The sequence below is a fragment of the Sus scrofa genome, chromosome 14 (genome assembly GCF_000003025.6).
Source record: "Sus scrofa isolate TJ Tabasco breed Duroc chromosome 14, Sscrofa11.1, whole genome shotgun sequence".
NCBI lineage: Eukaryota > Metazoa > Chordata > Mammalia > Artiodactyla > Suidae > Sus > Sus scrofa.
Window position 1 is genome coordinate 71,506,170 of NC_010456.5, and position 15,778 is coordinate 71,521,947.

The 15,778-nt window shown below is 39.5% G+C and overlaps 1 protein-coding gene across 1 annotated transcript in view; it reads right to left on the bottom strand.

Moving 5' to 3' along the window:
* RUFY2 (RUN and FYVE domain containing 2) overlaps positions 1 to 15,778 on the bottom strand; it is a 50,506-nt gene that overhangs the window by 8,938 nt on the left and 25,790 nt on the right. Inside the window, 4 exon segments of the mRNA XM_021073521.1 lie at positions 839 to 887; positions 5,895 to 5,989; positions 6,718 to 6,847; positions 15,644 to 15,763. Coding sequence (XP_020929180.1) covers positions 839 to 887; positions 5,895 to 5,989; positions 6,718 to 6,847; positions 15,644 to 15,763 — 394 coding nt within the window.

Below are 15,778 nucleotides of genomic sequence, written 5' to 3' on the forward strand. Positions count from 1 at the left end.
TCATGTAACACTTTGATAAACAAAATGGGTGGCTTGTGTGGTAGAAATTCCACTTGTCTTTGAAGTACTGTATTTTCTCCTGTGCTGTAATGAAATTCTTGCATCCAGATACATCCAGAACCATATACTAACAAACTGTACCAAATCACTTTTACATTTACTAACCTACTCAATATTCAAATCATCCCTATGCAGCAACGCAAGCCCATTTCAAAAGAGGTGAGACTCCATGGGGATATGTGACTTGATGCAGGTCAAAAACTAATAAGCAATAATAGACTGACCCAGGAATTTAAGGATAATCAAATTCAAAGGTAATTTCACTCTATCATGCCACCTTTTGTAGGTAAGGGGACAAAATCATTTCCAAGGTCATTTCCAACATGAGGAATATTAATAAAGTGATTCTAGACAGCTGGATTTCCCATCATACAAGCTCCTCATTCAGGAGTTCCTGCTGTGGCTCAGCAGTAACAAACCCAACTAGTATCCATAAGGATTTAGGTTCAATCCCTGGCCTTGCTCAGTGGGTTAAGGATCCAGCATTGCTGTGAGCTGTGGTGTAGGTCCCAGATGTGGCTCAGATCCTGCATTGCTGTAGCTGTGGTATAGGCTGGCAGCTGTAGCTCTGATTCGACCCCTAGCTGGGGAACTTCCATATGCCACAAGTCGGCCCCAAAACAAAACAAAAAACAGAAAACAAAAAAAAACCCCTCCTCATTCAGTACTTCTGCCTGTATATTCTGGGATTCAATAATAGTACACAGGGCTTTACCTTCTATTGGAGACTTTCACATATATCCATACCTTCCTACTTGAGGAAAACACTTCTACTCACCTGCAATGCCTTGTTAGCTTCTTTTATATCTTCTATTTTAAGTTTTGATCTAAAAAGATTATAAATAGGTCCAAAGTTCAGTACACATATTTAAATAAAGAACATCTTTAACATTCATTAGAAAGGTACTGAATTTTCACAGAATCTAAAATCATATAGACTATATGGTTCTAACGATCTTCTTTGGGATTATATTTAACATTTTCCTATATTTCCTTAATGACCTAAAGCAAAACTAGTTTTGAGATTTAAAATTTGCAACTGTCAAAAAAGAACATTGGCATTTTCATTTGGTTACAACTATTAATGATAGCTATCACTTACTGTAGGCTTATGACATACCAGACACTATACTATAAACTCTGCATACATAATCTCATTTAATCTTCAAAAACACTTATAGGAGTTTGCTTGTGGCACAGTGAGTTAAGGATCCAGCAATGTCACTGCAGCAGCTTGCTTCACTATTGTGGCATGGGTTCAATCCCTGGCCTGGGAAACTCTGCATGCCTTGGGTATTGCCCTGTGCCCCCCAAAAAAGGATTAAAAAAAAAAAAACCTATAAAGATGAAAAAAGTGAGGCTTGATGAAATTTAGTCACTTGAAACAGGTCACAAGGTGGTAACTGGGGAAGCCAGGATTCAAACCCTGGTCCCGGCGATCCCAAAGCCTACATGTTTACCATTATGAACGCTATTTCTCTAGCAAATACAGAAGAGAGTGGTAAGAGTGGAAATGCTAAGATGAAATTTTTCATCTTTTGAAAATACATGTTAATGAACATGCAGATTATAAATAGCAATATCATCTGTGATCCCACTACCCAGAGATGACAATCTCTGCATGTCAATAAGTATATGCATTTCAAATGGGTCATTATTTAGTTTCCCATATGACTTAACAATATATCCTGAAAGGCTTGTTATTACGTATCTTCCCCATCATCATATGAAATGGTTACATGGTATACCATGAAAAAGAATAAAAAAGACAGAGTTTATGTAATTATCTATTGCTGAACTTTCAACTTGTTTCCAATTTTTTGCTACAAAATTGCTTATTAAAATAGAAATGATAAAAATGTTTACAGAAAAATTGAATATGGATAAAAATAGCTTACTTAATGGTATTCACTACAGAAATACTTTCTATATGAAAATTTATTGGTGTTGATATATTTCTGGTTTAAAATGGCTTTATTCACAAAATGGACTCTGAAAAGCTTTCCCCCTCTGATATGAATTGCCAAAATATCCTAAAGAAATAGAGTAACAGAGTTCCAACAAACACAATGTACAAGATTCTCCTTGTCGTAAACAGGGAACAGATATCTATATTCTTTTTTTCTTCTTTTTTTTTTTTTTTTTTTTTTTTTGCTATCCTGTGGCATACAGAAATTCCCAGGCTAAGAATCTAACCTGCACCACTGTAGTGACCCAAGCCACAGCAGTGACAACGGTGGATCCTTAATCCACAAGGCCACCAGGGAACTCCCTAATTCTATTTGTTTTTTTAACTAAAAGTTTTCTTGTTGATATTTAAGCCTCAATGAGGATAAGGAAAAAGATGGTTTTCATCCTTCAGGTATTTTATTTTTTTTTTTATTTTTAGGGTTGCACTTGTGGCATATAGAGTTTCCCAGGCTAAGAGTCAAATTGGAGCTGCAGCCACCAGCCTACACCACAGCTCACAGCAAAGCCAGATCCTTAACCTACTGAGCAAAACCAGGGACCGAACCCATATCTTCATGGATCCTAGTTGGATTCGCTAACTGCTGAGCCATGAAGGGAACTCCCCTCAAGTATTTAAAACTGTCATTATGACACAGATTAGTCTAGATTTTCTTCCTTAAATATTTCATCCTAATATTTAAATCCCATGTTTTCTTCAAATATAATAGTTCAAGTTTATTTTTATTTCTTTAATCCTCAAGTTAATCTACTACAATTGTAGCTTATTCAGAAGAATAACATTTAAAGCCTTTCAAAATTTACAAAAATTTCTCTTTAAGAGAATTCTTGGAGTTCCCGTTGTGGCTCAGTGGTTAACGAACCTAACTAGGAATCATGAGGTTGTGGGTTCGATCCCTGGCCTCGCTCAGTCGGTTAAGGATCCAGTGTTGCCGTGAGCTATGATGTAGGTCACAGATGCGGCCTGGATCCTGTATTGCTGTGGCTGTAGCATAGGCCGGTGGCTAGAGCTTCAATTAGACCCCTAGCCTGGGAACCTCCATATGTCACAGGTGCGGCCCTAGAAAATAAAAAAAGACAAAAATAAATAAATAAAAATTCTTCAGGAGCTCCCTGGTGGCCTAGTGGTTAAGATGAAAGAGATTAAGAGGTACATGGGTTCACTTTGTGGCTCAGCAGGTTAAGAACCTGACATAGTGTCTTGTGAGAATGCAGCTTCGATCCCTGGCCTCACTCAGTGGATTAAGTACAGCATAGGTCACAGATATGGCTCAAATCCTGAGTTGCTGTGGCTATGGTGCAGGCTGAGGGCTGCAACTCCAACTCAACCCCTAGCCTGGGAACTTCCCTATGCCACCGGTGTGGCCCTTAAAAAAAAAAAAAAAAGACAATGAGTGTGCACACAACAAACTCATCATCATTCATCATCCTAGGTATTAGGAAAGAATCTGTTTTTACTTAATTTCAATCTGATAACATAATCTTAAGAGTCAGAGGATGAAGAGGAAGAGCAAAAGTGTTTCAGCAGACAAACAGGTATGAAAACTCATAGGGGCCACTGGTCTCTTCTCTACCCCTCCTGATTAAATTCTTGTCATTGCAGAAGAAAACTAGAGTTGAAAAAGGATAAAATACGTTCTGACTCAAAATTGGTCCTATTCACGCCTTAGAGACTATGGTCTCAGAAGCAGTAAAGGAAAACTAATAAATACGCACTATAAAAATTCAAAACATTCAGACTTCCCTGGTAGCCTAGTGGGTTAAGGATCTGGCATTGCCACTGCTCTGGCTTGGGTCACTGCTGTGGTGCATGTTCAATCCCTGGCCCAGGAACTTTTGCATGCCATGGGTGTGGCCAAAAATGCAAACATTAGCAAGGAAAAAAATATATATCAAAAATGAAATTAAAAGACAACAAAGTGGGGAGAAAAGATGTAATACACATTCCTTGTCTTACCATTCCAACCTGTTTTAATATTAAACCTTTATGATCTTAAATAGATAAAAAATATATTGATTTTTTATTTTGGGGATCTTTCACTATTGAGTCTCCAGCACTTAGAATAGTGCCTGGAACATAGTACTTGTCAGATGAATAAATGGGAAACTGGCACCTGATCTGACTCAAAGTATCCAATAAGTGAATATGCAAGATTAGAATTAAAATTTCATGTATCAGAATCACCATGCAAATTATTTTAAATGACTCAGTCATACATATATAAACATTCTTTTTTTTTTTTTTTTTTTTGTCTTCTTGCCTTTTCTGGGGCCACTCCCACGGCATATGGAGGTTCCCAGGCTAAGGGTCTAATCAGAGCCGTAGCTGCTGGCCTACACCAGAGCCACAGCAACTCGGGATCCAAGCTATGTCTGCAACCTACACCACAGCTCACAGCAACGCCGGATCCTTAACCCACTGAGTGAGGCGAGGGATGGATCTCACAGCCTCATAAATCCAACTTGGGTTTGTTACTGCCGAGCCAGGGATCGAACCGGCAACCTCATGGCTCCTAGTCGGATTCGCTAACCACTGAGCCACAACGGGAACTCCAAAACATTCTTTTTTTAATATTATTCTCCATCATGGTCTGTCCCAGGAGATTGGATATGTTCCCTGTGCTATACAGGAGGACCTTGTTTATTGAGGTTAGCTAACTTGGGGCACTGACATTCAGGAGGAGGGAGACAACAATTTATTTTATATCTTTTGGTGTTATTTGAATTTTCTAACCATATAAAATACCAAAGGGATTTATATAGGTGATGGGATTATGGGTCATGATAGATTTTACTTTTCTGTATTTAAAAATATGACACTATTTTTCTTTTTTAATGTGACAGGGGTACATGCAATACTATTATAAACCTTCCTGAGCTTACCCCAGATACTTGGCAGTATGTTCAATCAGGGCACAAAGAGGAAGTTAATCCAAAACACAGACCACATGGAACAAGGAGGAAAATGTGAAAGTCAGAAAACCATTTCTCCTTCTTCTCTTTACAGGACCCCAATAACCACTTCGATGGAACCAACCATTGGGGTATGAGGTTGAGCCTCAACCCCATAAAACACCCTGTACTTTTCACAATACAGGCTCCTTCTCAGAACAGTCTGAAAAAGATCTCTCCAGATGTTTTGAAAATATGACCTTTGTTCTGAGAAAAATATATTAAATGAACTTCTGAATTCTCTGATTTGAAGAAATAAAACAAGTCTTAGATTTCATCTACTGGAAAACATTTAGGACTAAGACCTATTGAGAATATAACTTATAACAAAATCTCCGCAATCCACAGCCTTATTTGTTAATCTTTAAAGTTTTTGTTTGGTTTCGTTTGTTTTTTGAGAGGTGTTTTTGGCCGCCTCAGCAGCATGCACGAGTTTCTGGGCTAGGGATCGAGCTCACGCCACAGTAGCAACTCAAGCCACAGCAGTGACAATGCTGGATCCTTAACCTGCTGTGCCACCAGGAAACTCCCTAGTTATGTTTTTAATAGCTCATATCTCTCTTTTCTTTTTTCTTTTTTTTTTTAAGGGCTGCACTTTTGGCATATGTAAGTTCCCAGGCTAGGAGTCCAATCAGAGTTACAGCTGCCAGCCTACACCACAGCCACAATGCCAGATCTGAGCTGCACCTGCAACTACACCACAGCTCATGGCAATACCGGATTCTTAAGCCACTGACTGAGGCCAGGGATCGAACCAAAATCCTCATGGATACTAGTCAGGTTTGCTTCCACTGAGTCACAATAGGAACTCCTTTCTTTTCTATATTTCAACTTTTCTGCCTGCTTGGTTTGGCACACTTATACCTTTATAAAAGTCAATGACTAATTAATTGAAGGAAAAAAACAGAAATTACTCGCTAAGTTTGTTGCCAAGTTCTTGAAGAGCTTGCTCCTGTTCATGATATATTTTTTTCAACTGCTGATTTTCATCCTGGAGGTTAAGGAACTCCTTCAAAATAGTAAAAGACAAAAAAATGCAATTTAAAAGAAACAAACTCCATATTGAATTCATACCATTAAAGGATAGGAACCTGTATCCATTGACTTTATATGAATAAAAGAACTGTATGTCCAAAGATCCTTCACTGCTGTTCTATCAACTACCAACTATTTTCCATTCATTTAACCTCCTTACTGATTTTTTTTTTTTTTTTTGGTCTTTTTTTGTCTTTTTAGGTCTGCACCCATGGCATATGGAGGTTCCCAGGCTAGGGGTCCAATCTGAGCTGTAGCCTCCGGCCTACACCACAGACACAGCAACTTGAGATCCAAGCCATGTCTGCAACCTACACCAGAGCTCACAGCAACGCCGGACCCTTAACCCACTGAGCAAGGTCCAGGATCGAACCCGCATCCTCATGGATGCTAGCTGGGTTTGTTAACTGCGGAGCCGCGACGGGAACTCCATCTTTACTGATATTTTTAAAGACAACCAGGGTACTCTGTTTCCTTGGTATAAATATAAATTATGATTTTTTTTGGCTGTACCTACAGCATGTGAAAGTTCCCAGGCCATGGACTGAACCCACGCCACAGCAGGGACCCAAGCCACTGCAGTGACAATGCTGGATCCTTAACCCACTGTGCCACAGGAGAACTCCTGTAATTATGATTTGATTCTCTTTTTAAATAACTTTCATCGAGATAGAATTTTTAAAGTTTACCGCCATTATTTACTTTTTTAAGACTAATGATTTGTTGGGTCTCATTTCTAAGATGAGATAAGGTGTCTTTTTCCTTTTGAAGGTCTTCCTGCAAAGTCTGCCTCCATTCCTTCTCAATCTTCAGATCGGTTTCCAGCTGCACCCTTGAATGACAAATAACACAGAGAAACTCAGTGCTATTTCTCATAGAACAGTTGTACATACTCTTTAATAAGAGCTTCTGTTTGATTACTTTCACTTTTGTAATGCATTTCTCTAGGTATTTTCTTTTGCAAGTATGTTTTAGAAATCAAGTTCAGGGAGTTCCCATTGTGGCTCAGTGGAAATGAATCTGACTAGCATCCATGAGGACACAGGTTCGATCCCTGGCTTCACTCAGTGGGTTAAGGATCCAATGTTGTCGTGAACTTGGTATAGGTCACAGACGAGGCTCGGATCCAGCACTGCTGTGGCTACAACTCCAATTCAACCCCTAGCCTGGAAAACTCCAAATGCTTTGGGTGCAGCCATAAAAAGACAAAAAAAAGAAAGCAAGTTCAGAACCACAGGGTTTTCAGATCTCAAAGTCTTAGTTAATCTGTCAATCACAAAAACCCCTTGCTAAACAATAATCTGTCATTTATTAATTCTGTACACATAAATGCTGTATAAGGATGGAAAGTGCCTGGAAGGGCATACCATACTATTGAGACCGGTTACATCTTAGGAATGGAACCAAGGAGAGATATGTGGGGCTTTAATTATTTACATGTCCTGTGCTATGGGAAAATTTTTACAACAAATAAATGAAAAATATTGTTTTGATACAAAAATTGTAGCAACCACAAATCAATTCACCATCTGTAAGAGAAGTACCAGCCCTTGGTGCCAAGTGCTACTTTGCAGATTACTGTTGGAAGAGGACCTATTACAGCACAGATCTGAAACCAAGGAGACACTAGAGGAAAATCCACACTGCAGGAAAATGTCAGTTCACATTTGAAAGCACTACTTCATCATTCAAACATCAGGTGCTAGCTGGAAAAACAAATTCTTACATTTGAGGAAAACACCCCAAAACAATTTTAATTAGGAGTTCCCATCGTGGTGCAGCAGAAACAAATCCGACTAAGAACCATGAGGTTGCAGGTTTGATCCCTGGCCTCACTCAGGGAGTTAAGAATCCAGCGTTACCATGAGCTGTGGTGTAAGTCACAGACGAAGCTCGTTTCCCACTCTGCTGTGGCTCTGGCGTAGGCCGGCAGCTGTAGCCCTGATTAGACCCCCCTAGCCTGGGAACCTCTATATGCTGTGGGTACAGCCCTAAAAAAAAGCAAAAAAAGCCTCACAATTTTAATTATTGTTCATAAGTAGATGCAGCAGGTGAGGCATATACTAATAGTGCTATAGTTTCTAATACTTTACATTTTAATTGTAATGTCATAATATTGAGAATATCAGAGTATTACATTATTTTAATTTTTTGTGTTAAAATTATGATTATTTTTGTTTCCTCATATAAAGTTAGCATTTCCATCTACGGCCAAATTATTTTTCTTCAAGTCAAGTAAATTTTAGATCTTACAATTCAAGTTGAAGAGACAAGATACATCAAAATGGAATTTACAAACTGTTGAAAAATACTATTTCACCACAAATTTAAAAGAGGTACAGAAGGACAGGTATATGTTACTAAAACTAAATAAAGCTAAGTACAGAGTCCTTTAGTTGAGTGGCCTCATCATGAACAATCAGAAAAAAACTGAGGAGTTCCCGTCATGGTTCAGTGGTTAGCGAATCCAACTAGGAACCATGAGGTTGAGGGTTCGATCCCTGGCCTTGCTCGGTGGGTTAAGGATCTGCCGTTGCCATGAGCTGTGGTGTAGGTTGCAGACTCGGCTCGGATCCCGTGTTGCTGTGGCTCTGGCATAGGCCAGCAGCTACAGCTTAGATTCGACCTCTAGCCTGGGAACCTCCATATGCCAAAGGAGTTGCCCAAGAAATGGCAAAAAGACAAAAAAGAAGAAAAAGAAAAAAAGAAAAAAACCGAGTCAAAAAAGCAAAGGAAAAAAAAATTTTTTTTTGTCTTTTTTTTTTTTTTTGCTATTTCTTTGGGCCGCTCCAACAGCATATGGAGGTTCCCAGGCTAGGGGTCGAATCGGGAGCTGTAACCCCCGGCCTACGCCAGAGCCACAGCAACGCCAGATCCGAGCTGCGCCTGCGACCTACACCACAGCTCATGGCAATGACGGATCGCTAACCCACTGAGCAAGGCCAGGGATTGAACCCGCAACCTCATGGTTCCTAGTTGGATTCATTAACCACTGCGCCACAACGGGAACTCCCTATATTCAATTTTTTTCTTCACTTTCTTCCATACTTCCTTACATTTGGGCAACAGAACATAGTACTTTCAAAATCAGAAACCAAAAATAGTTATTTCTATTTTAGGGGAAAAATGGAATTGAATATGTTTTTTCTGGACAAAGTCCAAATGCCTATTTCTATAAATACAGTTCCAACTTTTCTGAGCCATTAGGGATTCCCCAATTCTCCAAATTGTTAACATGTTTATGTTCCACCAAAATGGCACCAAATGAGAGATGAAACTAAAAGGGACAAACATCTTCTCTCTGCAGGGAGACCCAAGTCCTATTACGTAGATTAGCCCTATACATAAGGGCCAGGTCCCTGCAGCATTATTTGGGTTATTTTTGGGCAGGGATCAAAGAGCTGCATCGCTATAGAATAAACATCAGATCTGTCTTACCTACACTTCTGTCAAACTCCAGTAAAGTGATTCAGTAACACAGAGTACTCAAGTTTCAAGATTGTATTCTATTGACTAGCAAAGGGTCCCAGTCTTGCTTTCCATGTTTTTTTCTCCAACTGTCAAGTCCCAGGGACTTAAATAACAAAACCCTTGGCATCATTAATAAACTTGTTGACCTAAATGTTCCTTGTGATTTTTGTTGACAAGGGATTCCTGAAAGTGCTTTTGTGAAAGTCTTAAAATTAAGAGAAAATGTTTGCTGAGTATAGTATTTTTAGGGGGGCTGGGGTGGAAGGAGGTTAGTTTCACAATGTACAAATGATGCAAGTTTCCAACCAAAGTAATATTCCCTGGCCTAATGACTTATTCTATACACCAGTTTCTCAAAATGTTATTTTTGTGGTAAATTTAAAAGGAACTTAATTCTGGTTCTGGATAAGATGAAGTAAACACATTTCTACCTATCCCTCTAAGTACAGTTAAAGACCCTAAACATTACATATAAACAAACATAAGAATATTCTGAAAGGGGGAGAGAAGAAACTCCAATATTCAAGGAATAACATGGTAATCAATTCCCTGGGTCTTCTTTTTGCCTCCAACACAGCTCAGACTGGGTGTAGAAGCAGCCCACAACCCATAAACAGCAATGGGCACAGACAAAAAAAGCCCCAAGAGGAATTCCCATCGTGGCGCAGTGGTTAATGAATCCGACTAGGAACCATGAGGTTGAGGGTTCAATCCCTGCCCTTGCTCAGCGGGTTAACAGTCTGGCGTTGCCGTGAGCTGTGGTGTAGGTCGCAGACACGGCTCGGATCTCGAGTTGCTGTGGCTCTCTACATCTCCGATTAGACCCCTAGCCTGGGAACCTCCATATGCCGCGGGAGCGGCCCAAGAAATAGCAACAACAACAACAACAACAAAAGACAAAAAAAAGACAAAAGACAAAAAAAAAAAAAAAAGAAAAAGAAAAACCATGCCTCCCCCTGCAACCACTGCCAGCAAAAGCCACGTGGGGGGCCTAGATTCCTTCATTCACCTGGCAATAAGGAGTATCCCTCCCATCCCCACTGGGTGGGGTCAGAGTAAGCCAAGTGGGGAGTGTGGGCTTTTACCACCACCCAGCAGTAATGAGGTGTCTCTCTCCATCCACCCCAATAGTGTTAGTCAAAGTAGAATGGAGAGCCTGGACTTATATCCTCATTCTTCAGTAAGAAGGCATTTCTCATCCTTCCCACAGTGTCAACAGGGGTCAAGGGCAGAGCCTAGATTTTTACTACTGTCTGTGTTAATGAGGTAACTCTTCTACTCCCCTACAGACCAGTGTCAGCAGAGACCAAGGGGGAAGCCTGGACTTCCATTCCCACTTGATGGGAACAAGACACCTCTCTCCCTTTCCATAGTGTCAGTGGACACTGAGTAGAAAGCACAGATTTCAATCCTTGCCCATCAGTTAGGCACCCTTCTCCATTCCATCCAGAATGGTCCTGGGTTTCTATCCCTACTTGGTATGAAGGAAGGGTCAGTGTCCATGTTCCCCTGATGATGTGGTTTCAGTGGAGGACTGCTGCAACATAAGATATAAGTAAGGTGCGATCTCATAATTCCCAAAATGTCCAAAATGAAATTGAAAAATACCTGTCATACCAAGACCCAGGAAAAATCTCAACTTGGATGAGAAAAAACAACAGATGACAACACGTGAGATAATGACAGATGCTGGAATTAAGCGACAAGAATTTTTTTTTTTTTGGCTTTTTAGGGCCACACCCACTGAGAGAGGCCAGGGATCGAACCCAAGTCCTCATGGATACTAGTTAGATTTGATACTGCTGAGCCACAACAGGAACTTCCAAGTGACAAGAATTTTATTTTATTTTATTTTATTATTTATTTATTTATTTTTGGTCTTTTTGCCATTTCTTGGGCCGCTCCGCGGCATATGGACATTCCCAGGCTAGGGGTCTAATTGGAGCTGTAGCCGCCGGCCTACACCAGAGCCACAGCAACTCGGGATCCGAGCTGCATCTGCAACCGACACCACAGCTCACAGCAACGCCAGATCCTTAACCCACTGAGCAAGGCCAGGGATCGAACCTGCAACTTCATGGTTCCTAGTCGGATTCGTTAACCACTGAGCCAGACGGGAACTCCGGTGACAAGAATTTTAAAGCAGTCATCATAAAAATGTTCCCATGACCAATTAAGAATATGCTTGAAAGAAATTAATGGATAGGAAGTTTGGGAAGGAAAGAACGTTTTGAAAGGGAGGGAGGAAGGAAGAGTCAAAGAGAAATCTTGGTACTGAAAAATATAATAATCTCACTGAATGTGCTCAATAGGAGAATGAAGATGATGAGGAAAGAACAAATGAACTTCATGACAGAGATAACCCAATCTAAACAGGAAGAATATATACTGAAAAAAAAAAGTCGAAAGTGTTAGTGTCCTGTGGGACTATTAAAAAAGGATCTAACATTCATGATCTCAGAATCTCAGAAGGAGAAGAGAAAGCAAGTGGAGTTGAAAAAAATATCTGAAGAAATAATGGCTGAAAATCTTCTGATTTGGCAAAGATAAACCTAAAAATCAAGAAGCTGACCAAAGCCCAAATAGACTAAATCCAAAGAAAGAATCTTGAGGGTAAATATAGAAACAATAATTCAAATGACAGTCTACTTTTCATTAGAAACTATTTAGACCAAAAGAAAGTAGCACAATACTTTGCAAATGCTGAAAAAGAACCATCAACTCAGAATTCTAAGGATACTCTGTAAATATCCTTCAGAAATAAAGGTAAAATCAAGACCTTCTCATATGAAAGAAAACTAAGGGAATTTGTTGCCAACAGACCAAACCTAAAAGGATGGCCAAATAAGATATTCAGACACAAAGAAGGAAACTTGGAGCATCAGGAATAAAGAAAAAACAATAGAGAGTTCACTAAATTATCTTTAATGGTTGAAGCACAAACTACAACAATGTCTGAAGTGGTTCTCAATGTTACATAGAAGAAATATTTAAGCAAATTATACTGTAAAAATGAGAGGGTAAAAAGAACTAAGTAGAGATAAGGCTTCCACACTGCCCTCAAAGTAGTAAATTGTTGATACCAATGCTGGAAAGTTGCAAATATCTAATACGATGTCTAGAGCAAATCCTTAAAAAATCTATACAAAGAGATACACTGAAAAATAATATAGATAAATCAAAAAGGAATTCTAAATAATATTCAAATAACCTATGAGAAGGCAGGGAAAACCAATTAGAGGAATGAAAATAAAAAAACAAAACACATGATAAAATAGCAGGTTTAAGCTTTAAAATATCAACAATCACACTAAATGTAGGGAGTTTCTTGGTGGTCTAGTGGTTAGGATTTGGTGCTTTCACCACTGTGGCCCAGGCTCAGTCTCTGGTACGAGAACTGAGATTCCACATTAAGCCACTGCACACCACAGCCAAAACAAACAAACAAAAACAACATTAAATATAAATGGGCTAATAAATATACCATTAAAAGAGATTGGCAGAATGGATAAAAAACATGCACTACAAGAAACTTACTTCAAATATAATGATACAGGAGTTTCCACCATGGTGCAGTGGAAATGAATCCGACTAGGAACCATGAGGTTGCAGGTTCAATCCCTGGCCTCACTCAGTGGATTAATGATCTGGCGTTGCCATGAGCTATGGTGTAGGTTACAGAAGTGGCTTGAATCTGATGTTGCTATGGCTGTGGCATGAGCCAGCAGCTGTAGCTCTGATTGGACCCCTAGCCTGGGAACCCCCATATGTTGTAGGTGCAGCGCTAAAAATATATATACATATATATATTTATATATAAAATAATACAGATTAGACTGAAAGTAAAAAAATAGTAACATTCATCAGAAGAAAGCAGGAATGGCTATGTTAATATGAGATAAAGTAGACTTCAGAGCAAATAAAATTACCGGAGACAAAGAGGCACATTACATGATGATAAAAAGGTCAATTCACCGAGAAGCAGTCCTAAATGTAGGCATCAAGCAAGAGAACTCCAGAATACAAGAAGCAATAACTGATAGAACTGAAAGTAGAAATACACAAATCCACAGTTACAGTTGGGATATTTCAACAAATCCTGTCTTTATAACTGATAAGACTGCTAGACAGAAAATTACCAAGAATAGAAAGGAACAACACCTCAACCAATGGATTTAAAAGCACCTTTAGCAACTTATACCTCATACATGGTATGTGATCTTGTTTAATGGTCTATTAAACATTATAACTCTCTATTGTCTGTTGTTGTTTTGCTATTTCCTTTAATAATAAAAGTGGTACATATTTACTGGGAAAAAAAATAACTGAGGTTGATAAAGTAAAATATAAAACACCCCTGTCAATTTGCCATCACTCCCTTGAGATAATCATTTCCCAGTATTTGTATTCTTTAAACTCTTTACCATGTACATGTAAATACACACCTATGCACAGTGTTTTGTTTTTGTTTTTCGGCCACATCTCAGCATATGAAAGTTCCAAGGTCAGGGATCAAACCCATACCACAGCAGTGACAATGCTGGGTCTTAACCACTAGGCTACCGGGGAAGTCCCTCACAGTTTTAATTTTATAAAAACGGGATGATACTTTAGCACACTGTCTGGTTTTTTACAACTCAGTGACATAAGCTGACATCTTTCCTATCTGGTGGTATACAGATCTATCATATGAAGCACTAACAAAAATGTTCTCAGAAAACATCATGTACTTTGATAATATAAGCTCCTTGGGGTTTCAAGGCATATTATATGCAGTATTTAGAAACACAATGGCTATCAGATTAATGTTCAACGACATCATAAAGAATAAAACTCTTAATTGGCACAACATTGTAAATCAACTATACTTTAATAAAAAATAAAAAATAGGAGTTCCCGTCGTGGCGCAGTGGTTAACAAATCCGACTAGGAACCATGAGGTTGCGGGTTCGGTCCCTGCCCTTGCTCAGTGGGTTAACGATCTGGCATTGCCGTGAGCTGTGGTGCAGGTCACAGACGTGGCTCGGATCCCGAGTTGCTGTGGCTCTGGTGTAGGCCGGTGGCTACAGCTCCGATTCAACCTCTAGCCTGGGAATGTCCATATGCCGCGGGAGCGGCCCAAGAAATGGCAAAAAGACAAAAAATAAAAATAAATAAATAAAAATAAATAAATAAAATAAAAATAAAAAATAGGAGTCCATCGTGGCTCAGCAGAAACAAATCCAACTAGTATCCATGAGGATGCAGGTTTGATCCCTGGCCTTGCTTAGTGGGTCAGGGATCCAGCATTGCCGTGAGCTGTGGTGTAGATCGCGGATGTGGCTCTGATGCTGAGTTGCTGTGACTGTGGTGTAGGCTGGCAGCTGTAGCTCCACTTGGACCTCTAGCCTGGGAACTTCCATATGCCCCAGATGTGGCCCTAAAAAGCAAAAAAATAAATAAATAAGGCATTCCCACTATGGCACCATGGGTTAAGGATCCAAATGCAGAGGCTCAGCTGAGCTGCAGATTTGGCCCCCAGCCTGGCACAGTAGGTTAAGGATCTGGCATTGCCGTGATCCTTATGCTGTGGTTTCATATGATTTCCATATGCCATGGGTGCAGCTGATAATGAAGGAAAAAAAAGAATTTTTTTTTTTAAGGGCCAAATCCATAGCATATGAAAATTCCCAGGCCAGGGTTTGAATCTGAGTCACAGCTATGACCTGCACCATAGCTAAGGCAACACCAGATCCAAGCCACATCTGCCACCTATACCACAGCTCACAGCAACGCCGGATCCTTAACCCACTGAGTGCGGCCAAGGATAGAATGCGCATCCTCATGGATACTAGTCAGGTTCGTTACCCCTAAGCCACAACAGGAACTCCAAGAAAAACATTTTTGTAATTGAAAAAAAAAAAAAGAATAAAACTCCTCTTGTGCCAGATGACAGCAAGATAGCTGAAAGTACTCTATAAACAATAAAAGGAGCAAAATCATAAGTTTTATTACAATTATGTTTTCTAGGTTTTTTTTCTTTGAAGGAGAACCCCACAATCTAGGAGCATTACTAAATAAATGAAAATAATAGGTTTTCCACCATTATGTGCAAAAAAGGAGGGGAAGAGGAAATTATATTAATGTAAGTATTCGTTTCCATGAGTAAAATACTCACAGCTGTTTCTCCTTTTGGGAGATTTGTTTCTGGAGACTGTCGAATTTACTCTGACATTCTTGCAGGCATTTCTTGTCCTCATCTTCAGTGTCCATTTGCGCCTTCTCTGCTTGCTGCAATCTGGTGTAATTCAAA